The sequence below is a fragment of the Mastomys coucha genome, unplaced genomic scaffold (assembly GCF_008632895.1).
Source record: "Mastomys coucha isolate ucsf_1 unplaced genomic scaffold, UCSF_Mcou_1 pScaffold7, whole genome shotgun sequence".
NCBI lineage: Eukaryota > Metazoa > Chordata > Mammalia > Rodentia > Muridae > Mastomys > Mastomys coucha.
Window position 1 is genome coordinate 102,053,577 of NW_022196913.1, and position 23,789 is coordinate 102,077,365.

Here is a 23,789-nt window from a genome sequence, read left to right on the forward strand (position 1 = left end):
TGTACCCCACTGGCACAGTACATAAGCTCAGCACTTTGCAGACATTTCCTAGAATAAGGCAAAAGGTATTGAAAATATTCAAGAGATTAACTGAAAAAAATAAAGTTGGCCTTAAAGTGACTACTATTTTTTTTTTTCTTTTCTTTTTAAGAGGGAAGACAGGCAACACAAAAGATTTGGGAAGAAGAAATGTATGACTTAATGGGAAGGCACTTTAGACAAGCAGAAAAAGAAGATTCTATTTCTCTCTTTAACTACTTTTATAAAAACTATTTTGATTTGCTTTGATATACATAAATCAAGCTTAACAAACACTAAACATCTAGGCTGAGAAATGGCACAAAACCAAGTCCTCCTTCTGCTCTATGAACCAGAATTGTGTGAACCACTGGCATAACAGTTGCTAACGACTTACTAGAATGAGCTATTAACACCTTAACAGTAGGTAACTCTGAGACTCAGAAGCTAGACAATGCTGCCATTTTAGTATGCTATTTTAAAATATGCTGTCATTAGTATGTCTGCTGCCAAATATTATGGAACAATTCTGAACTTACTATCTTAATAGAACTTAAGAGAAATTCCTGTATTTAAAGAATATGTTTTGCTGAGCACAGAATGGTATCTGTGCATGTTGCTGCTTCTTTCTGTAGTAACCTTCCTAACTGAGCTGTAATTATTACAATTCACCTTCCAACACCCAATTCTAGCATCATCTTACTGAATTCTTATCTTCTGATCTACATCCTAAATACAAATATGTAAATGAGATTGTGATTCTTCACTTCTCTCTATTCTACTAGACTAAGGTCCCCATGGCAGCAGTGAAACAATAGCCGTTGCCTATCTAGCCTAGTGGCTGGTATACAATAAGCTAGCTCTAAGTATGTATGGGCTCAAGTGTAAACCTGCAAAAGGGATATGGGTTAAGGGAATAATGACTTCGACACAGTTTTCATTTATATAATAAATTATTAAGTACCACAAATTATGTTTAAAATGCATGGGACTATATAATTTGATATTCTGATGCCCAAAAGCTAAAACAGAATGGCATCTGTCTTAACACCACTGTGCATGTGATTGCTTCTTTCTAGTGTCCTCAGAGATTATATACAAAATTATGTTTGTATAGCTAAAGTCTGAAGGTGTGCGAAGCTGGGTCCAACCAATAAGGATGACTGGAATAATAGATCTAAATTACATTGGTGGCCTGAATATTATTCCATATCTAGAAAAATATGATAGCTCTAACTACTTTAATCAAATAATGTGACTGTATTAAAACAGGAAAAAAGAATTAGCAGATTTGGTATATAGTAGTTACCAGTTAAAGAGGAGTTATCTACTGGTCTTTTTTTTTTTTTTTTTGGTTTTTCAAGACAGGGTTTCTCTGTATAGCCCTGGCTGTCCTGGAGCTCACTCTGTAGACCAGGCTGGCCTCGAACTCAGAAATCCACCTGCCTCTGCCTCCCAAGTGCTGGGATTAAAGGCGTGCGCCACCACGCCCGGCTTTCTACTGGTCTTTATGGTAGCTTAACAATAAAGTTCCCAAATTCAAAACTGAGTATTTCTTTAAAAAGAGGAAAAATATGTAAAAAACAAAACAAACAAACAAAAAATATAAGATAAAATTAAGATCCACAAGTATCAGAAGCCAAAGAAAATGTACTTCAGCATCTGAATTCTAAGTCAGGAGCAAATTCTAGCCTGGTACCACTGTCTTCACTGAGGCCTCTTTTATGGTATACTAGCAAGTAGCAAAACTAAAGTTCTGTACTGGATGATAAAAGCAACAAGTATCATTTAAAATGTTTTAAACTGGAAAGTTGACTCAGTGGTTAAGAGCTCTTACTGCTCTTTCAGAGGACCCAGATTCAATTTCCAGCATCCACATGGCAGCTCAGTGCTACTTGCAAACTCCAGTTCCAGGGGGAGCTGATGCCCTCTTTTAGTATATACCAAGCACCACACACATGTGCACAAATATGATGAAGGCAAAACACATTTTTTAATATAATCACCTCTTAAAAGTTTGCTTTTAAAGGTTCACACACAGTTTTACACTACTGACTATTTTTGTCATTGTGACTTGAACCTTTCTCTACCACTATTATTAGGTATTTAAAATGTGAAGATAGAGATGCAAATACCCCCACCACAGTCCTGCAAGACAGGATCTAGTAATCTTTTCAAGTTCTACATTTAAATTATGGTTCATACTTTAACAACACAGAATGCTAGCTTTATAAAAAGATCAAGTGCCAAGTCTTGAACAAGATCTTGACTATATCAAAGCCAAGATTCTGCAAATGTAAGACATTTGGGACAAAGGAAAAAGAAGACAGAAGAGCAGAAAAATATAGAGGACCAAGTTTCAAACAGAGCAAATAAACTAATACAGCTTTAATGTAAGTTGCCTCCTCTGGAAGAACATTCTTTAAGTCAGCAGTGTGCTCAACATCCTCAAGCTGATTAAAATCCATGCTGAACATGCACTTAGAACAGCACTGTGCAATTGTTGAGAAGGGTCAAGAAGACTAATGTTCATCTGGTGCACTTTCCCTAAGATCTCAACAGTTTTATTGGTCTTGATTTTGGCCTTCCTCCTTTATTAGCCTACACAGCACCCAGACTCTAACAGATTTTTGTGCAAATGTACTAAAACTAGGAACATATTAGAGACTACAAAGTATTCTACAAAATAAAAATATGCATGCATGTATGTATGTATGTATGTATGTATGTATATATGTATGTATCAATCATTACCTTGCTTAAAGGACAAATTGTGGAAATGGGCCATAAAATAGAATAAACTATATAAAAACTAAGTTGAAGGTGAAAAACAAATGACTCTCTTTTCAAGTTATTTGCTTTTCAAAATCAAAGTCTAAAATTAAAGTACTTAAAAATCTGTTCAAATATAACAAAACACATGATTTACAAATATCTCTTCACCCTTTCCTAACAATTTTCTAATTATCCATTAAAATAGCAACATTCACACTATAACATCAATTTAAAATCATTTTTCTCAATTTAACAATCAGACAAGCTGAAGCAATACTGACAGCCAAAAGCCAAAAGCAGAGCATGCACAGAGCTCAGTGGCACTTACCTGCCGCTCTCAGACCACAATACAATAAGTCATGCAACACAGAACAGATACAAGGCAAATTACTTAAAGGTCTGTGAACCTGTAATTTTTCTTTTTACTCAGAGTTAGAATAAAATGAATTCCTGAAATGCACAAAATCATTTTAACTTAAATTATCTGTAAAAATTACATAATTTAGGTTCACACTTACCTTTTAATAGTATGCCCAAATTCCTGAGCTCTGAATAGCCGTCATGAACTGATCCAAGTTTAAAATACTTTATATATGCATAAGAAATAAACAAAACCTGGTCCATCTTTTTTCTCAATTGTAATACAACTTTCCCTCAAATACTGCTTTTATTAGCAGATATGGAGGTAGTGGGTTTTTTCCTTAATTTTTTTCATAAGTGTTTTCATTATTATAGGGCTTATATAATAAAATAATTGCCAATTAAGAGACATAACTCTTGAAAATTCAAATGATTACTTTATTACTATAATTTACTTTATAAGATGGTTCAGTTCTAGAAGGCACCAGAAAAGTTTTAATCAAACAATTCATAGCTCAGTCATGCAAAGCAGTTAAAAAGATGGCAAAGTGGAAACATTCATTAGTGCAAGACAAACGCAGTCTACTGCAGGCAAAGAGAAATAGATATAAAATCATCTTCTCACTTTCAAAATCAAGGAAAAAATTTGGCCCCTGCTCAAGGTCTGTGCATGTCAAAACTTTAAGAAGATTCCCCATGTTAAGGTACCTGTCAAGACAAGAATGAGAAAGAGAAAATATCCCTTTATAAAAAGAACATCTGAAATTGACTTAAAGAAAAAAATAGTAACAGGGAAAATGTTCATTAGGCCATGAATTCATCCTTCAGGTTACCCAGACTGTGCTCTGGCAGACAGCAAACCGGGTTCTCAAGGTGTTGATGTGTAGGACCTAGAGGTGAAATATGGTTTTTCCTGTATATAATGGTACAACTGTTGCTCTAATTCTTCTCAAAATTCTCCCAAGACAAGTTTCATTAATGGCCTTATAATGAAAAATTCTTTAAGTATTTCAATAGTGCTAATATTCTGAAAAAAAAAATTTCGATCAAGAATCATTCACATGAAACTTTCCAAGTATAGCAATGAAACAGTAATTTATTTAAGGGCCAAATATTAAGGTTTAGCCAAAGCTCACCTTCACATCTCATTTTAAAATGTAAAAATTACTTCCTTTATGCCAATGAATATAGCAGGTATTTCTCACCAAATCTGATTTGTAAAATTTGTGGAAGCTATTTAAAGTATTCATTTTAGATATGCAGCACAGATTTTATTTCTTAAAGCAGATTATTATAGGATGATAAATGGACAGCCTTTGGCATAGTCACTAAAGCATACTATTAGAATATTCATCATAAGGCTACTTGCTTCATGGACTAATGAAAGGACACCACTGGCTACAGACTCAACATGATTTTAGCAAATGAGAAACTAAAGAATTATACATATGATGGTGATGTTTGCCTACAATTAAGGGAAAAAAATCATGCAACCTTTATTTGATTCCCCATGTTTAATTAATAAATATTCTGCTGGCCTTCACTGTGGTGTGAATATAATCAATCCTCCACCTTTACCATTATGCACCAGCTGTGAAGGGCTAAGGAGACTTACTTTCAAAGTCCAAGAAAAAATGTGCTGCATTGTGGTCTATGTCCCTGGTTAGCACCTTAATGAGATTACCCATGCCAGCAAACCTAAAAATAAAAATGGCAACATCATTTAGTTCCAGTAAAAGGCTGAAGTAGAGGCCTGGGGTTCAGCAAGGCTGGTTTGCTCATAGATGCCAACAGGTGCAGGTTCACATGGTTCTCACATTGGTAACTTGGAACAACAAAGGTTCACTCAGCTGAGTTTATAGCTCCTGTCCCTCTGGTTTCACATAGTAAAAAAGTTATATAAGCAAGATGGGGAAAAGATATTTTTACATATAGGTTCCAATATTTACACTTGATTAAAAGCTATGCTAATGTTCTTTTTAAAAGACTTCTGAGGTACATATTCTAAACTTAAATTAACAGCAGTGTTTTTTAAATATGTAAATATCCAGACCATTATTTTTAAATTAATGAAGGTTTTGTCCTTCAAGTTCAATCAAATCCTATTACATATACAAAGACAGTATTTAAACCACTGATAACTGAAGAAGGTTATCAATTAACCCCTTAAGAAAATTACTATACAAAATCACAATACTTTTTTCTCTTCTAAGAATCACCAAAACTTTATTATCAATTCTTAACTGAGTGTTCTGCTGTATGCATGACACGTGACTGAAAAGTTAACCCAGCAAACACCACACACAGAACCAGCTACTGTTCCAACTTTATAAGTTTGCAGACAAAATACAATGAAAAAACACTGGCGTAAATCTTGCCCAAGGATTTGCCATGGCTCTGTGAAGGTGAAAGGTGGTGTCCAGAAACCAGGTTCAAACCTAGAAGCTAGAGTACAAGAGCAACCTCAAACAAAAAATAATGTCAGGACTACTCAGAACCCCCCTCCCCCTCCAACTACAATATTCCTTTCCCTCTGCTAAACTGCACAGACAATATTTACATGATACAAAAATTAAAAGTAATGATATTTCCACCAAGGAAAAGAAGATACCTTATTGCTCACTCCCATTCAAACGCCTTAACAGAACTAGAACTTTAGTGCCTGCCCTGACTCCTACCTATTCTCAACACTGGTTTGCGTCCCTGTCACCTTCCCAGCGAGGATAAAAGTATACAGGTGTTAACAGTTTCTTATTAGAGGCCAAAGTCACAGTCAGTAAGGCAAAAATATCTTGTATAAAATGCTAAACTATACTAAGTACTAAATTGGTTCTACTTCTTTCAGATAATATTCCTTCCAAATCACCCCCTCCTCTTCTTTAGTAGTATACTATGTACATGTCTGTGTGCACATGTGTGTATGTATATGTGGAGGCCAAAGGTTGGTGACAAGCGTTTTCCCCAACAGCTTTCCACACTGGTTTTTGTTCTTCCACAGTGGTTTTTGTTCTTGTTTGTTTGTTTGAGACAGGGAACCCATTGAACCCAGTCAGAGCTTATGATTCTAAAAGGCTGGCTGGCCATTGAATCTACCTATCTCTTCTTCTTCAGTGCACAAATAACAAGTGCATACTTTTACAACCAGCTTTTAAGGGAATGTTAGGGAGTCCAACTCATCCTTAAAGGCAAGCATTTTACCAACTGAACCACATCCCAGCTCTACCTTTTAATCTATACTATTTTTATTACTCACTCAGTATGTCATATTCAATAGAACATTCAACATTCTGTTTTGTACAATGTTTCATGAAAGTGGATTCAGTGATTTAGAAGAAAGCATCTAATAGTTATCACTGTAATTATCTTACACATTGTAAAAAGTTTAATACTAAGCTGACTTTTGAGATAGAGTTTCATTATGTAGTCCTGGCTACCTGGAATTCACTATGTAGACTGAGACAGCCTTATACCAAGCTTTCATATCCAAGGAAAAGTAATCATTTTCCTTAAATCATCAAATCCAAATTACCTCAAACTGGTCAGGAGGAAGAGGAAAGGGGAGTAAAAAGTGGCTCTATTCCTTCTAACACAAAATAGTAGTAGTAGTTTGAATGAGAACGTCTCCAACAGGCTTAGCTATTTGAATACTTATTCTGCAGTTGGCAGTGTTATTTGGACAGGCTTAAGAAGTATGCTTTTACAAGAGGAAGTATGTCAGAGGGTAAGCTTTGAGGTCTAAAAGCCACATAACATTCCCAGTATGCTTTCTCTACTTTTTCTTTCAATCCAAGATGTGAGCCCTCAGCATCTTGCTCCAGAGCTTGTGCTAACATGCTTCTCCTGCCATGATGAACTCTTAATCCTCTAGATCCATAAGCCCAAATGAACCCCCTCTGTAAGCTGCCTTGGCCTTGATGTTTTATCACAGCATGAGGGAAATAAAGGCCTCCAACTTATCAATGGATTTCAAAGGTATAAGTAGAATAAAGCCCATTTTTAGCCCATTTGTGTCAAGAATGTTGCCAAATGGCATTTTAAAAGCAGTCTTCCTGACATAACATCATAGTACAGGAGGGAGGAAGAAGGGAGCAACATGTACACCATGCCACCTGCAGGGAAAATGTTGGTACTGGCTAAGTTTGTTTTCTCACATCTCCTTCTGTAAATCTGCTGGTTTCCAGAGATCATACCCTAATGTGGGCCTACACTCCTCACCACTGCAGTATACCTGGTCTTGACTTACTCATTCTACAGTAGGATTTCTTGTCTTTTACCCCAATATAAATGCTTACTTTGAAAATGATTGCTTATCTGGTGTTGCTCAATTTTGGCACCACTTGGCTAGATAATTCTTTTGTTACTGAGGGCTACCTCACACAGTGGCATATTTAACAGTATCCTGAGCCTCAAACCAATAGAAACCAATAAAACTGCACATGCTCATAAAACCACAATGTGGTAAGCAAAAACTGTCCCATGAATGTCCCCCTAGGGCAAAATTATCTCTGGGAGAGAATGACTGATCTAGCACAACTGTTGCCCAAATGTCCATATTCACTGACAGCTAAGAGTGTCTCCAAATAGTGACAAGTGTTTCTCAGGAGGCACAAGTACTCCTGGTTGACAGCTGTAGCTTTCAAATACACGACCATAAATACCAAGACATGCTCTGAATAGCTACACCAAGGGACAATTCCATACATTTAAAAAAATCTTCTCAAGCCTCCCACCATTCTCCCATGCAAGAAATTATCTTACTCCATCTTTCACATGCAAAATGCAAATGTTTCCAGTCTGTAACCCATTATTGAAGGGACGAAGCCAGTGGATCCCAAGAGCTTGCTGGCTACAGACAATTCATGTGAGAGACTGTCAAAACTAAGTGTGGGATACTGGAAGACAATATCTTCCTGATTCCCCATGTACATTATAAGTGTTCATACCTATGCACCAGTACCTGAATATACACACTTTGTGGCATCACAAATCTTAATATTGGAATAAATGTTCTTAGTTCAATTTTCTAGCCCTTCCTCCTAAGTATGGCTATGCTTTAAGGTGATAAACTTCTAAAATGAGGCAAAACTGTCCACGTCCACTTGCTTTACTAGTAACTTCAGGGTCCTAAGCCAACCCTACTTCCAAACACTGGCTCTGCACACCTCAGAACCTCCTGCCTGCTCCACTATGTTTCCTATCTTTATTACATGTTTCCTATCTTTATTACAACTCGGTTGCTAAGTATAAATAGTACTGTCTGCCATCAGTCTTCTCTACTTTTTCAACTCCTAATCTTCTAATTCATTCCTATCTGCCTCTTAACATCCACCATGACAATGAAGCCTTCCCTGTCAAAGCCACTGAGAAATTTTAAAATTTAAAAGGCAATTATCATATTTCAACTTCTGAAGTATTTGACTAGGTTTATACTCATGATTTCTTTTTTTAAAGAAAAAATATTTATTTATTGAATATATGAGTACTCTATCTGCATGTACACCTCATGTGCCAGAAGAGGGGGGAGCATCAGATCCCATTACAGATGGTTGTGAGTCACATGTGGTTGCTGGGAATTGAACTCAGAGCTTCTGGAAGAGCAGCCAGTGTTCTTAATCTCTGAGCCATCGTTCCAGCCCCATGCTTTTATTTAGTATAATACATTCTCTCAAGTTTCCTTCCTATTTTATGGTTTTTCTTTTTGTATATTCTATTAGGATACATGTATCATTAGCATGCATGTATTTATTTTTCCTCTCTTAAAATAAAACAAAAGTGTATTATTATTCTCTTTTCTCCCCTAACTCCCATATTACTCCGTTTCTTCTTTGCAGGAAAATTCCTTAAAAGCAGTTTTCTGTGCTCATCAGCTTTGCTTCCTCACCAATTTCCACTCTGTCAAACCTAATCCACCAAACTCTGTGCCAAGACCACATTACTTAACTGTTGTGGCAAAGCCATCAAGTAACCACCATGTTGCCAGTATTCAAGTCCCACCTTATCACTGTCAAAAGCAGCTAATACACTAACATTATCAGTATACTTTTTGTCACTAGCTTATGGCTTACTGCTTCACTATCCAGGCCCTTAACAGCACTGCTTCTTGCTAAGATTATTTCAATGTCACTAAGTAGTCACCCAGTTTCTACCCTTTTTGCCCCTGACAATCTCTTTTATAAGATAAACCAGTCTTTTAACAGCTCACAACAAAGTACTAAGTGTTCACTATAGCAGATTATACTCTCACCATGATTTATTAAGGGCTCATGCCAAGATCAAAAGTTTAGTATGATAAGTAAAACTGAGAAAGCTGACTTTTTATTCTGTGTCTCACAATGTGTGTCTCATGTAAAGTAAGTTTACTTGTAAAACGGCATTGCTTCAGCTACATCATACATGTGTGATATTTTTCCTATAGTGAAATCTAGTGGATACACTTTCAATTTTTATTTCAACTTCTAGCTTTAAAGTGAAGAACCTAGCCAGGCGTGGTGATACACGCCTTTAATCCCAGCACTTGGGAGGCAGAGACAGGCGGATTTCTGAGTTCAAGGCCAGCCTGGTCTACAGAGTGAGTTCCAGGACAGCCAGGGCTACAAAGAGAAACCCTGTCTCAAAAAACAAAACAAAAAACAAAATAAAGTGAAGAACCTTAATTCAACTATAAAATTTACTTATAAAGCTATGAAGTCATGTATAAGAAATTGAGAGATCAGTACATGAAAGTAGAAGTGAACCACAACCAAGGTACTTTATCCGACTTTCACAGTATCAGAGTTTAATTAGAATGGCCTTCAGTCATCACAGCTAACAGAGAGGCAAACAATACAAGAATATTCAGAATGCTGTGATGGAAATGCTTAATACTCCTCTGAAAAAATATTATTATTAAACAACTACAGTATTCAAAACTCACTTTCTTTTTCTAAACATCCATCCATCCATCCATCCATCCATCCATCCATCCATCTATCTATCTATTCATTATGTACACAGTGTTCTGCCTGCATTTATGCCTGCATACTAGAAGAGGGTCCACCATGTGGTTGCTGGGAACTGAACTCAGGACCTCTGGAAGAGTAGTCAATGCTCTCAACCCCTAAGCCGCCTCTCCATTTTAAAACTCACTTTATTAAACTTAACACTTTAAAATTCATAACAGCAATAATCACATAATTATACTTCATTTCAAGAACAGCCTTTTAAAATGATTTTATTCTAGTATAGATTCCAAAGTTGTACTATACGGACTTAAGGGAAAGGAACAACAGGAGTGCTGCTGATGGAAGTGTAAATGGGTATGGTTACTTTGAGAGAGTCTGGTGTTCAATACAAAGCACATGTGCTACATGTATCCAAAGAATTATAATACAGTACAAATAAACTAACTCTAGCTACAAATTCCTTAAATGAGAAACAGCAGAGTATGGAAACTAAGTTATGTGATGGCATGAAAAGACATATTACATATAGTAGCTATTTGGAGGGGAAAACCATAACACTGGGTAACTCCAAAGTTCCAATAATGTTCTAGTTCCTCAATTATTGGTGTATTCAAGGAATCTCTCATTTTTAGATAACTATAATGTACAAATAAGGTAAAGCATTTAAAAATGTGGTCAGTCACTACAGAGCACATGTGCCTAACCACAAAGCTTGGATTAGAATTCAGACACATTCCCTTACTCCTAATATAAATGTTTCAAATTGTAGATGACCTATTTTATTTGATTTATCATTACATAAAGGTCCAAATGGTTCTATATATATTATATATTATCTGGTACTGCTGGTAGTTAATGAAAATCTAGAATTGAGGGATTCAAAGACAAATAGAGATACCAGATTGATAGTGTGTGAAATGAGCAAAGGAAACTATGAACAAAGAGGAATATCTCATCCAGTCTCAGTAAGGCTGGTAAAGACTACCCAGAAAGAATTGAGTTTTAATTCTTTAAGCTGAGAAATAACTGAAAATACACAACAAAAAAAATTTTTTTTTAAAAAATATATGCCCTCTTTTTGAGTTTACACAACCTGTAAATGACATATCTCCATGGCCCAGTTTCTGCTAGCTATGCCAATGGAAGGCTCTGGAAGGTAAAGAGAAGGCAGGAGGGAAACAGAAGTACCCAGGCAGGACAGGTTAGCAGTTGCTGAATAGTGGGAATGGGGTGATGGCCCAAAGTGTCTTTAATTTTCCTTTTTTCTGTAGGTGGAGTCAATACTGAACCTACAGCTTTTCGGTATGCTAGGCTTTTTGCCTCTACCACTGACTTTTCTCCCCAGTGCTCTTATTATTTGGGGGGAAAGGGTCTCACTAATTTGTCCAGGCTATTCTTGAATTTGTAATTCTCCTGCCTTAGCTTCCTGAATAGCTGGAATTATATAGGCCTATCTTAGATTTCTTTCCTTTTACTGCTCTATTTCATCTTGGTTTTGGTTGTTCTAGTTTTTCTAATACCTTTGTATTAGAAATTCTCCATATCGTATTCTGTTCTAAAAAATTCCCAGGCTGATCTGTTTTCTTAATGCTAACTGGTCTGCCACTATTTTTTTTTTTCCTGAGTTTTAAGAATTCTAAGTAAGGACTTCTATAAAACTAGTTTTTATACATAAATAATAGGGAACTGCTTCCTCAATAGGTCCCTAACATTTCTTAATTCTGCTCATGTGTTGTTTATAGTAACAGCTCAATTTATCACCTTTTCTTTGTGCTCAGTGCTAAGTAGTAATTCTTCAGAACTGCCTCGCCTGGTTTTAGTCTTTAATTCAGTGTGGTTATCAAATTCTACAAAAATTATCAAGTGGGCTGGGGAAATATCAGTCACTAAAGTGGCTGCCAAACCTCAGTTTGAACCTGTGGTTGTCTGAGTAAGAATGGCTCCCACAGACTCATATTTGAATGATTAGAGAATAGCATTAGGTATGGCCTTACTAGAGAAAGTGTTTCACTGGAGGTGGCTTTGAGATTTCAAAATACTCAACCCAGGCCCAGAGTCTCTCTTCCTGCTGCCTGTTGATCCAGATACAGACCATGTCTGCCTGCAGGCTTCCATGCTTCACACCATGATAATGGAAACATTTAAATGTAAGCAAGCCTCAATGCTTTTCTTTTATAAGAGTTGCTGTGGTCATGGCATCTTTTTTACAGCAACAGGACATTGGCTAAGTCAGATCCCAGAAATCATGTACAAAAGTTGGGCACAGAAGAAACAGGCAGATCTGTGGGACAAACTGGCCACATAGTACAGCCTACCTACCAAGCTCCAGGCTAATGAGGGCCTGTTCTAAGACTCAAAGTGGATGACATCTGAAGAGCACCATCGAAGGTGGAACTCCGGCCTCTGTGTACCAATATGAACATGTACCAGCACATAATGATTAACAGTCACCCCTTTTATTCCTAACCCTACAAAATCCTAAAGAGATTTTTATTTACATTTGCTATATAATTTATTCAGGCAGAACTATATTGTCACCTTACAATATCAATTACACTGTCACTAATCTATGAATACAGTAAATTATGAGTTCCTTTTCTACTGCTAAACCATTTTTTTAATTCTCTAGGATCAAACCATTTTTAAAGTGTCTATGGTTAGATTCTCTTACGTCTCTAGATCTTTAGATAATTTTAGATTCAGTTCATATTTTTTGTTCTTCATTCTAATCTGCTTACTGAGACAGGGTCTCACTAGGTCACCTAACCTGGCCTCTAATTCAGGATCCTCTTCCCTTAGACTCCTACATTATCATGCATGGCTTCCTAACACTCTGCTTTAGATTATAAGTTGGTCTGTAATTTCTTTCTCTGCCCTTGAATGGCATTTTTATCAGGACTATTTTATATATAAGCACTTCATATCCCCTAGAATAGTTTATAAACTACAAAACATGTTAGTTCCTCAATGAGTTTAACAGCAAAGTTGGACAAAACTGTAGGCAGTGTTCATCTTTTTCATGTTTCAAACTACTTTATAGCAGACATACTCTAACAGCTCATTTCAACAAATATTTATTGAATTCATGGACTTTTTGATTAGTATGTCAAAAAAAACCTATTCATCAAAAAAGCAAATACCTGAATGAGAATCACCCCATAAAACAGTATAAATTTATAAGTTAAGAAATAAGCTTATAAACTGTTACCTATGAAATTATCATTCAAATACAAATTCCACAAAGATTATGGAAATCAAGAGCAAGGCTGGAAAGTAAATGTTTAGTGCTAAGATACTAAACTGGCAGAGACTGCAAGACTTTTCCATGAGGCTCTTTCTTATCACCAAACTCATCATCTTCAATAGTGGTGCACATGTTTATAAACATTATAGCAAGGGCCAAAATAAGTAATACCAACATTATCATTAATAACATTGTTTTTAGTTTTTGCATGGAGAATAAGAGCTACAGAGACATTACTGTCCACTCCACACCAACATTCCCTGTCATACCCTTAGCCTTTTTAGGAATAAAAGAGGGAGGAGCTCAGAAATCTACCACAATTTCACAAGTAGGAATATCTCACTAGGGCTGAAACAATGAGACTTTTAAATTGTGTTTCCACTTTCTTCTTCTCCTCATAATTTCTATTAAGAGATAAAGTATTTTATTAAGTCAGGTGTCCCTTATTTTCTATGTGGATCAAGGGTTCTTAAGTTAATATCCCTGTACAGATTAAAATACATCAAATGGTTCTTATACTTGGTTACTAATAATTATGGTACCAATAATCTTAAACCAGAGATGGGACCATACATGCTAAAATAGGAGGCTCAATCAATCATAGTCATTTTTACCTTAGTTTGAATTTCCCCTATAGCATCCAAATAGCTATCCAGCTACTGTTTAAATGTTCTTTGTAGAATTTATCTAGATTTCAGCCAATTTTTAGGGGGAAAAAAAGAAATAAATTTCAACCAGTCATTGAATATACAACATGACATAAATTCTGGCCTTAAGAATATGAAATCTGTATACTAAGCTGAAATCACTCATGTGTTAATTTTTCTTCATTTGTTCTAATTCTCAGTGGCCATCAATAATCAAATCTTAAAAATGCCTTCTAACTATTTAATAGAACTTGAGGTATCTTCAGTTATGTGAAAAGGAAGTTGAAAGATTAGCACCCCCATTAGATTATTACACTATACTCACACGTAAAATTTATTTCCCCTAATTAGTAATTATGAGGATTGGCTTCTAGAGAGCAAAGCTTGTATGTTTGTGAGACATTTACCATAAGGAGTTTCTTTAGCCCTAAAGACTAAAGCAACAATGGAAGTGGACCTTTCCATGGGGTGTTAGTTGGTAACTGTTTTATCTAGAGTTTCCTACAGACGACACAGGTACTTTATCTACTAATAATGGATGAAATTGAGAAAAACCAATAATGGATGAAATTGAGAAAAACCTCAGATTTCTGAAATTACTAGTACTAAAATTTGTAAACTGATTTAAAAAAAGCTTCAGCATAAACATGTTTTGTAAGAATGATTATTAGAGGACACGGGTGCTAAAAGTCTTTAAATAATACTCAGTGGTCTTTACTGGGCCTGGCAAAATGAAGCAAGTTAGCACAGAAAAATTGTTTCCTCTATTCTTACACTTAAAGCTTAAAAATCATTCTCTTAAACATATCTCCTCTAGGCTCATAATTAAACAAAATACAAAAATAAAACTCCACATATTTTTCTCTGCTTGTGGTGGTGGTCTGAATAAGTTTGGCCCAGGGAGTGGCACTATTAGGAGGTATAGCCTCCTTGGAAGAATGTGTCACAGTAGGGGTGGGCTTTGATCTCACAGCTGCCTGAAAGGCAGAAAGAAGTCCTCTCCTGTTTGCCTTCTGAACAAGATGCAGAACTCTCAGCTCCTCCTGCACCATGCCTGCCTGGATGCTACCATGCTTCCTGCCTTGATAATGGACTGAACCTCTGAAACTGTAAGCCAGCCCCAATTAAACACTGTCCTTTATAATAGTTGCCTTGGTCATGGTGCCTCTTCACAGTAATAGAAACCCTAACTAAGACAGTACTTAAATAATCTTCTATGCTTATGAATCATTATCTCTTACAATGCTAATTGGACTCTGGCAGTGGCCATCATTACAAGATTACATTGTCAAGTAGGTGGTTAATTACAAATAAATACATGGGTTGTTTTTTTTTATTATATCAGTTTAAAAAATACTGTCTTACTTCATTTGAAGAGTACAAACAACCTCCTGGGTAAACTTTATTTTATTTGAGACAGGATTCACTATGTAGCCCAGGTAAGCCTCAAATTCTAAGGCATTTAACGTAACAATGTAAATGCTGGTGCTTTTATTTTCTTAAAGGCAAATTTATAGACAAACACTAAAAGTATTTTCTTAATAGCATAGAATTTTAAATAAATTAAAGTCATTAAGACCAAATGTAGTATGCATATAGCATATAAATTTAACAAAGTATGTCACTGAGTATTACAGCTTTTAACATTGTAATAACACATACATATATACCTTAATATATTTTATGTAGCATGTAAGATACACATACTTATACATAAGCCAAAGTTTATCTCATTTATTGCTTCAATATTCCTGCCATATGTTCAAGGTTGCTGGGAGAGATAAAAAAGAAAAGATTAAATGAAAGAGGACAGAAGCATGCATACCAAATAAAGAATGTGTGAAATGTTGGGAAAAACTCAACTCCTGAATTTTGTGAAAGAAACCTAAGAACTAGAGAAAATTTGTGATTTAGGTCAAACCAGCAACTAGTGGAATAGCAGTGTTTCCTTTAAGAAACCTGGAACTGCATCTTGTAAGAACATCTTTAAGATGGAGTACTGAGGCCAGATCATACTTATAGAAAGAATTCAGTATAAACATAATACAACTGGCCCCTTTAAAACCAATGTTGGTGGTGCTTTTGCAATCAGCTAAACTGCCACAGATCTCCATTCCCTGAACCTTTGAGTGTCTATCAAATGCTCTTTCCCAAAATATATTGTTTCTGTTGTTACTGACCAGCAAATAGAATTGTCTTCAAAGACTTTTCACAAACTTCTAATCTTTACTATTAGTATATTTCAAAGGAATGGACATACACACCCTCTTCACTGGAGACAAGGACTCTCTATCTGTACCTCAGACTAGCCACAAACTTGCAATGTTCCTCTCCTGTCTCAACCTCCAGAATGCTGGGTCTACAATCTTTACAACCATCCCAGGCATCCCTTTTCTTTTAAGATTAGTTATATAGGACCAGGGAAACTACACACTGAAGGAGGATGTGGTTCCTCACTCTTCAGAGAGTGCAATGTCTATGAAACTGAACAGGAAATGTTTTACCAACTTCTACATGAGAAATGTGCAAGTCTTTTAATCAAGATTATAGTCAACAAGTTATAGCAAAAGCAGTTTCTGTGAACTTGTTACTAATTAAAATTACAAATACTTTTATAGTAGTTAGCAGTTATTCTAAAGAAGTGGTTCTCAACCTTCCTAATGCTGTAACCCTTTAATATAGTTCCTCATGTGTGGTAACTCCAACCATAAAGTTATTTTCATTGTTACTTTATAACTGTAATTTTGCTACTGTTATGTATCAAACTGTAAATATCTGTGTTTTTCAACAGATTTAGGCAACCCCGTGAAAGGAGTTACAACCCACAGGTTGAGAACTGCTGTTCTAAAGCTTATACTGTGGAAAGGACAGATTTGCCTATCCATAATCTGCATATTTGTGATGTTATTTCATTTTAACTGGGCTCCTCACACAAGCATGAGTGTTTGGAACCATTATTGTGGGTCAGAGGTCACAGGCTCCTACAGATTACCAAAGATGTCCTTAGCATGACAACTGGTGACACAGATCAGGGAACTAATAACACTTGAGGGGTCCTCATGAGGACTGTCATATCCACTCTAATAAAATGACTAGTTTTGAAATATAACTATGCTTTCCTTTGTAACTTAGAAGAGGACAGAATTTTAAGATAAAATATTTATAATTAAATATTTTTAATTATTTAAATGTTTAAATATTAGATATTTTAAAAATACCTTAAATTTTTAAAATAAAAATAAGATTTTTTACAACAAATTTTTAACTGGAAAACCACAAAGTACATCTACAAAAACTAAGATTTTTAAATATCTATAAATTTCTGAAAGTAAAATATTAGCAAAACAAATAATCAAAGAATTATAAATATTTATGTACTCAAGACCCTTTAATGGCAATTGTTTAGCATTCATTACTTCTAAGATTTTTAAACATTTTTACTTGATCTTTGCTATTTATTATACATGGATACATGTACATATGTATATTTGCGTGTGCACCTGGAGGTCAGAGGACACCTTGTCAGAACTAGTCATTTGTTTCTCCCACTTAGGTTCAGGAACTCCAGCTCAGCTTTCACTCTCACGGCAAGTACTTTCACCTCTTGTGCCATCTCAATGAAACCTTCAGACATTTTTCTTAAAGGACTAAAACTAACAACACGATAGAATTCTTATTTAAGATAATGTATAAAAGTTTCCATAGGATAGGTACCATATTTTCCCCCTCTCACTTATTATACTATTAAAGTTATATCTTGAACTTTTATTGATCAAGTCTACTGGTTACAGAGAAAGGAATCCAAAGGAAAACATATGCTTCTCCTGTTTGAAGGGCTGTCAGTAAAAGTTCTAATTGATTTATAGATTCCCTATTACTCCCTATTCTAAGAAATTATACAATATTATCTAAATACACTTTTAGTAAGTTTTATATTGACTTCAATATATAAAAAAACATTTCCCAAAATGATATTTTCTTAATGTAGGTTTATATTTATTTTATATTTCATATATGTGTCAACAATCATTTCCCTCAAAGACATATTTACCTTCAGCCAGTGCTGGTGATTCTGTCCTTGTCCTTCTATCTGTTTAAAGAAAAGAAAGGGAAGAAGAGTCTAAAACATCATTATACTTCCAACTAAGTCATTACAACTAACCTCAAGGATAAGTACCCAAGTTCCCCAGAACCACATACAGAGCTGAGCATAGTGGTATAAGACTTATCATCCCAGAGTCAGAGGAGAACGGAACACAGAGATTCTTCCAAGCTTACCAGCCTGCCAGCCTACCCAAATTGCTTCAGGTTCAGTTAAAGACTAACACACACCTCTCTCTCCCTCTCCCTCCTCTTTCTTCTCTGTGTGTGTGTTCTCTCTCTCTCTCTCTCTCACACACACACACACACAATCCCTCCCCGCTCAAGTGAAGAGTAGTTGAGCAAAAATACTCAACTTTGATCTCTATTCTCTACATATACACACACAATCACCTACACAAAAAAGCTCATATATTATATATACACACCACACCATACATTCATGAAATGTAACGTGTATTTCCTTGGATGAATCCAACCACTGCATATGAAGGGCTTACTATAAGTATCATATTAGCCCTATAAGAACATAAATGATCAAACAGCAAGGATGTAGCATTCAACACACTCAGTATACCAAGAACATAACTCAATTCTCATCATAGAATATGAGAAAGGTTAACAAGAGATCCACAATTAGAAATTTCTCTGTATTCTTACCACAGGGGCCAAAGGGACCTATTTGTACCTCTTACCATAGTTGAAGCTCACCTGGTGATAAAGTCTTCAATGCCAGTCTTATTCGAGGTGTTAAAACACACATTTCATGGTAAATAGCCCATCATTTGCTACTGGGAGATTTGGCAGAACCAAAGTAAGCCACAATGTGCTTTCAAGTGGGTTTTACCACTTCAAAATGACTGTATTATAATTTTGCAACTAAGAACACCTGTAAGATAACCATTGTAACTGCTTATGTCACATATAAAATTATCTAATTAATGTGACTGCTGACTTTTATGTGGAAATTTCTTTCCTTGATAGTTTACTTTATAACTCAGGAGTCCTAGATTTAAAAAACACAATTTCCATGTAATATTACTGGATAGCATCTTGAGGACATGTGGCACTGTGTTCCCAGATGGCAAATGATCATATGCTTAACACTGTCCCCTACATGCTAAAATGTGTCTCTGATTTTAATTAAGTCAGTCAACAGATGGAAACAAAAATAGCAAAGAAAGTCCATTCATCCAACTCTTCCAGATCAGTTTGTTTGCTTGCCTTTTTTTTTTTTTTTCCCTTAAAGGGCAGAGGTGGGAAAGAGAAGGCCTTCTACAAGGGAAACAGGAGTGCTCTGCAGAAATCTAAGCATTGACTATTGTCTGGCTATTTTCAACTCCTTACTTTGGAACAATGTGTTAAACTTACCATGGATAGAAGAGGAAAAGAATGGGCAAGAAACTAGCCCTAACAACCATAAAGCCCTATGGATGCCACTTCATAGTGAAACAAGAGGGGAAATACCAACGACCTAGTAATGAGAATAGTATCTTTTCTTATCCAGTGCCAACTAAGCCAGCAGCTACTGCAATTATGCCATAAAAAGGACAAATCAACTAAAGCACTTGACCCTTGGAGAAGAAGGCCAAGTCACTCAGGAATAAGCCTACTGCAGTGCTAGCTAAAAGGAAGGAAGACCAAGAATATGAGAATGAGCCTTTTCTACTGACTTCTGCTAGACATCTATTATGACTGTGACCACCATCTAAGAGACAGCCCTGGGAGTGGGCAACACAGGACACCTCACTCCAATGGAATCTCAATTGCATTTTCTGTGGCTCACTGACTCTATGGAATTTTGACTAAGAAATGCCCATAAAATTCTGAATCTAGAGAGACAGACAAATGTAAAAAGTAAACGTGTTAACATTATAGACAACTTTTGATCAACAGGAGAGGAAATCTGGAAGATAAATACTCTCTTTGGCTCCTATTTGAAGGCATAGTTTTCTTTTCAAAGACTTCTTCAAGAGTATGTCAGTTGCTCACAGAGATGACCTGCTCAATAATGCACCTTTGTCTTTTCTCCCCATTTTCCCTACCTTCCAACTATTTCTTAGTAACAGAACCCAAAAAGACAGGCACACAGGCCTGTCTGTCTTGTGCTGTTTCTGAGGTCAAACCAAGTGATTTCCCTTCTAAACCATCCTATATCACTGGATAGTCCTTAATCTCCTTTCTTGATCTCCTCTTCCTTCAAACTCCTGAAATTGTCATACCAAGGTCATATAGTCTTAGGTTCTTTGCTCCCTTCAGGATCTCATTTTGTCTCACAATTTTTCTGAACAGCTAGATAGCTCAAGCTTTCACATTGAGTCTAACTTGGTACTTGCACTGTGACCACCTACTCAGTTTCCCCAAGAGATAATCACACTTTACATGTCCCAAACTGAACTCTTCATTTTTACTACTCAAATTTGATCTACTTGAAGCAACCTCCATCATCTTATGTGACCACTCTGCTTTTCCAGGTTCTCTAGTTAAAATTTTGGGTTCCTTTCCACTTCTTTCTCTGCACTCCATGCCCTACTCTAAAAGCCTCATCCCATTAGTTGGATTAAATCTACAAGCTCTTGAGGTTCTACATTAATTCACAAGTCAGCAAATACAGACCTGTGACCACTTTAAATAGTAGTAACTAAGGCATGCACACACTTGTATGTTTTATCCAATAGTAAAGCAAACAAAATACTCTGCAACCTATCTTTAGTTATTAATTCATTGATTTGAAACCTCTGTCTTAGAACTTCCCACTATCTAAAATGTATTACATATTAATTCTAAATCATTTACTTCCCTCTGCATATGTGAGCCACCCATGATCAAAGTCTAATATCACTGTGGTTATCCACACGAAAGCTTCTTGGATCAATGTTATTAATACTAATGGAATGAACAGTTTTACTCTCTTTTTCTTGCAAAAACAAGCTACTTTCCCTAACGACTATTGCAGTTACCCAGAAATAAGAGGCTTCTTGGCTAGCCACTTTAAAAACCACAGAGACAAAGCAGAACCGCATGCATAAAACCATGAGGAAACTTGAAGTCACATTGTCAAGCTCTTAATAAACCAATACCTAATAAAACACCAGCAATTATATTTACCTTTGTAACAAAACATCAAGTCATAAATACTAGGCAATACTTACATTGAGTAATCCAAGTACCACTTAGTATCTACAAAACAAGTATTAAAAATCATTTCTTAGCCTCCAGCAAAAGGTAAGACATAAAAACTTGTGACCTTCGGTCAGTGGGTAAGAGCACTGACTGCTCTTCAGAAGGTCCTGAGTTCAAATCCCAGCAACCGTATAGTGGCTCACAACCACCCATAATGAGATCTGATGCCCTCTTCTGGTGCATCTGAAGTCAGCTACAGTGTACTTACGTATAATGATAAATAAATTTAAAACAAAACAAAACAAAAAAACTTGTGACTTGAGAGCATTTGGTCACTGTATTAGAGCTATATAGTACTCAATAACTAGCTATAAAACCTAGGTACAAGATAATTTGTTCATGGTTCCCTGGACAATCAGGGAAACAACTTTCAAAATCATCTTAAAAACAGAAAGGAGCATTTGGATTGATTAATGGGCCACTGACGAGGTCTGACAATAAATACTATAAAATATCCTATACTTCTTCAGAGAAAAGAATTAAAAAACTTAAAAGAATGAGAATGGCCCTAGTTGGTAAAACTACTTGGAAAGGAGGTGTGGGCTTGTTGAAGGTGTGTCACTGAAGGTAGGTTTGGAGGTTTCAAAAGCCCACCCATTCTCAGTGTAGTCATCCTTTTAATCCTTTCTGTTCTCTTCACTCACGCTTGTGGATCAGATGTAAACTTTTAGATATGACTCCAAAGTCATGTCTGCCTGCCGCCTTGCTCCCACCATGACAGTCATGGACTGTATTACATTCTGGAACTTTGAGCCCCAAATTAATTGTCTTCTTTTATAAATTGACTTAGTCATGGTGTTTCAACACAGCAACAGAAAAGTAACTAAGATACTAACATATAAAAATTTTATGCAAAAGAGAATAGATGGGAAGAACTCATATAGTTTGTAATGTTGGAGAAATGGAGAAATTAAAAAAGCTTCTATTAATATATAGCCATTAAAAAAACAACAATAAAAACAAAGTTTATAATGTACTTAAGCCAAAACAAAGACCACAAGAAACATGATGATGAAGACTGTGCTCCCTATAATTAGAACATAATTTACTATGAAAGTTAAAGTATAAGGTAAAAATGTATTCTGAGAAACTGCTCTAAATAGTGCTCTGACAAACTTAAGAATGTATATTTATAGCTAGACATACAGCATGGGAATTAAGAGGTGGTAGAGAGATTTTCTGATGCCTTGTCTAAGGTGCACTTTGAAGATTGGATAGGTATTAGAAAAGTTGGAAAAGGAAATGGAAGTTCAAGAATATTCTAGTATGTACTCACTGATAAGTGGATATTAACCCAAAAGTTTGGAATACCCAAGATTCAATTCACAGACCATATGAAGCCTAAGAAGAAGACCAAAATGTGAGTGCTTCAGTGCTTCTTAGAAGGGTGTACAAAATACTCACACGAGGAAATATGGAGACAAAGTATGGAGCAGAGACTGAAGGAAAGGCTATCTAGAGACTGCCCCACCTGGGGATCCATCCCATATACAGCCACAAAACCCAGACACTATCATGGATGCTGGGAAGTGCTTGCTGATGGAAACCTGATATGGCTGTCTCCTGAGAGGCTCTGCCAGTGCCTGACAAATACAGAGGTGGATGCTCGAAGCCAACCACTGGACTGAGTATGGGGGTCCCAGATGGAGGAGTTAGAGATTGGACTGAAGGAGCTGAGGACCCCATGGAGAGAGCAACAATGTCAACAGGCCAGACACCGCCCCCCCGACCCCGGGAGCTCCTGGGGACTGGACCACCAACCAAAGAATACACATGGAAGGACCCACGAGAGCTGGCTGCATGAGGCAGAGGATGGCTTTGTTGGACATCAGTGGAAAGAGTTGCCCTTGGACCAGTGGGTGTTACCGTGTTGGGAAATACCAGGGCGGGAAGACAGGAGTGGGTGGGTGAGCGGGGGAGCATATGATGATAGAAGCAGGTGGAGGAGGGAGTAGGGGATATGCGAAGGGGAGACCTGGAATTTGAAATGTAAATAAAGAAAATATCCAATTTAAAAAAAAAACAATGCTAAAAAAAAAAAGACTATTCTAGAGGAGGAAGGTAGTGTGACTGTATAATACAATGAAAGATTTCTCTAATATGTAGTATTAGAATAATTTCATGGAAAACTGAGACCCTTTGCAGCCAGTATACTGTAGATGGATTATAGCTTATTTTTCAGAACTAAATCTGAAAATTATTGTCTTACTGGATATTGGAGAAGTACATTAAAATTTAAAGGGTGATAAGAAATTCGTGATAGAAAGCTGTTACCAGGCATTTAAAGCTAAAGTAAGTGCTGGAGAGATGCTACGTGGTAAAGAGTGCTTTACTGCTCCTGCAGAAGACCTGGGCTTGGCTCCCAGAAAGCATATGGCAGCTCACAACCACCTGTAAGTCCAGCTTCAGGGGCTCCAACACCCTTTTGAACTCCATGGACTCTTCATACACAAATAAATTTAGCTCAAAGTAAAGAATTTACACCAATGTTTAAATAAGTTCTTCAATATTCATAACAGG

General features: G+C 36.3%; 1 protein-coding gene across 10 annotated transcripts in view; it reads right to left on the minus strand.

The window, feature by feature from the left end:
* Positions 1-23,789, minus strand: part of Fam49b (family with sequence similarity 49 member B) — a 131,845-nt gene that overhangs the window by 25,220 nt on the left and 82,836 nt on the right. For 5 of the 10 annotated variants that reach the window (XM_031358953.1, XM_031358951.1, XM_031358952.1 and 2 more), the window contains 2 exons: positions 18,037-18,075; positions 3,779-3,861 (listed from right to left, as the gene is read on the minus strand). In XM_031358953.1, the coding sequence (XP_031214813.1) occupies positions 3,779-3,851 (73 nt within the window). In that variant the 5' untranslated portion in view covers positions 3,852-3,861; positions 18,037-18,075. Of the gene's footprint in view, positions 1-3,778; positions 3,862-4,768; positions 4,852-18,036; positions 18,076-23,789 lie in introns of all 10 variants that reach the window. The other 5 variants (XM_031358958.1, XM_031358959.1, XM_031358956.1 and 2 more) reach the window with 4 other exon arrangements.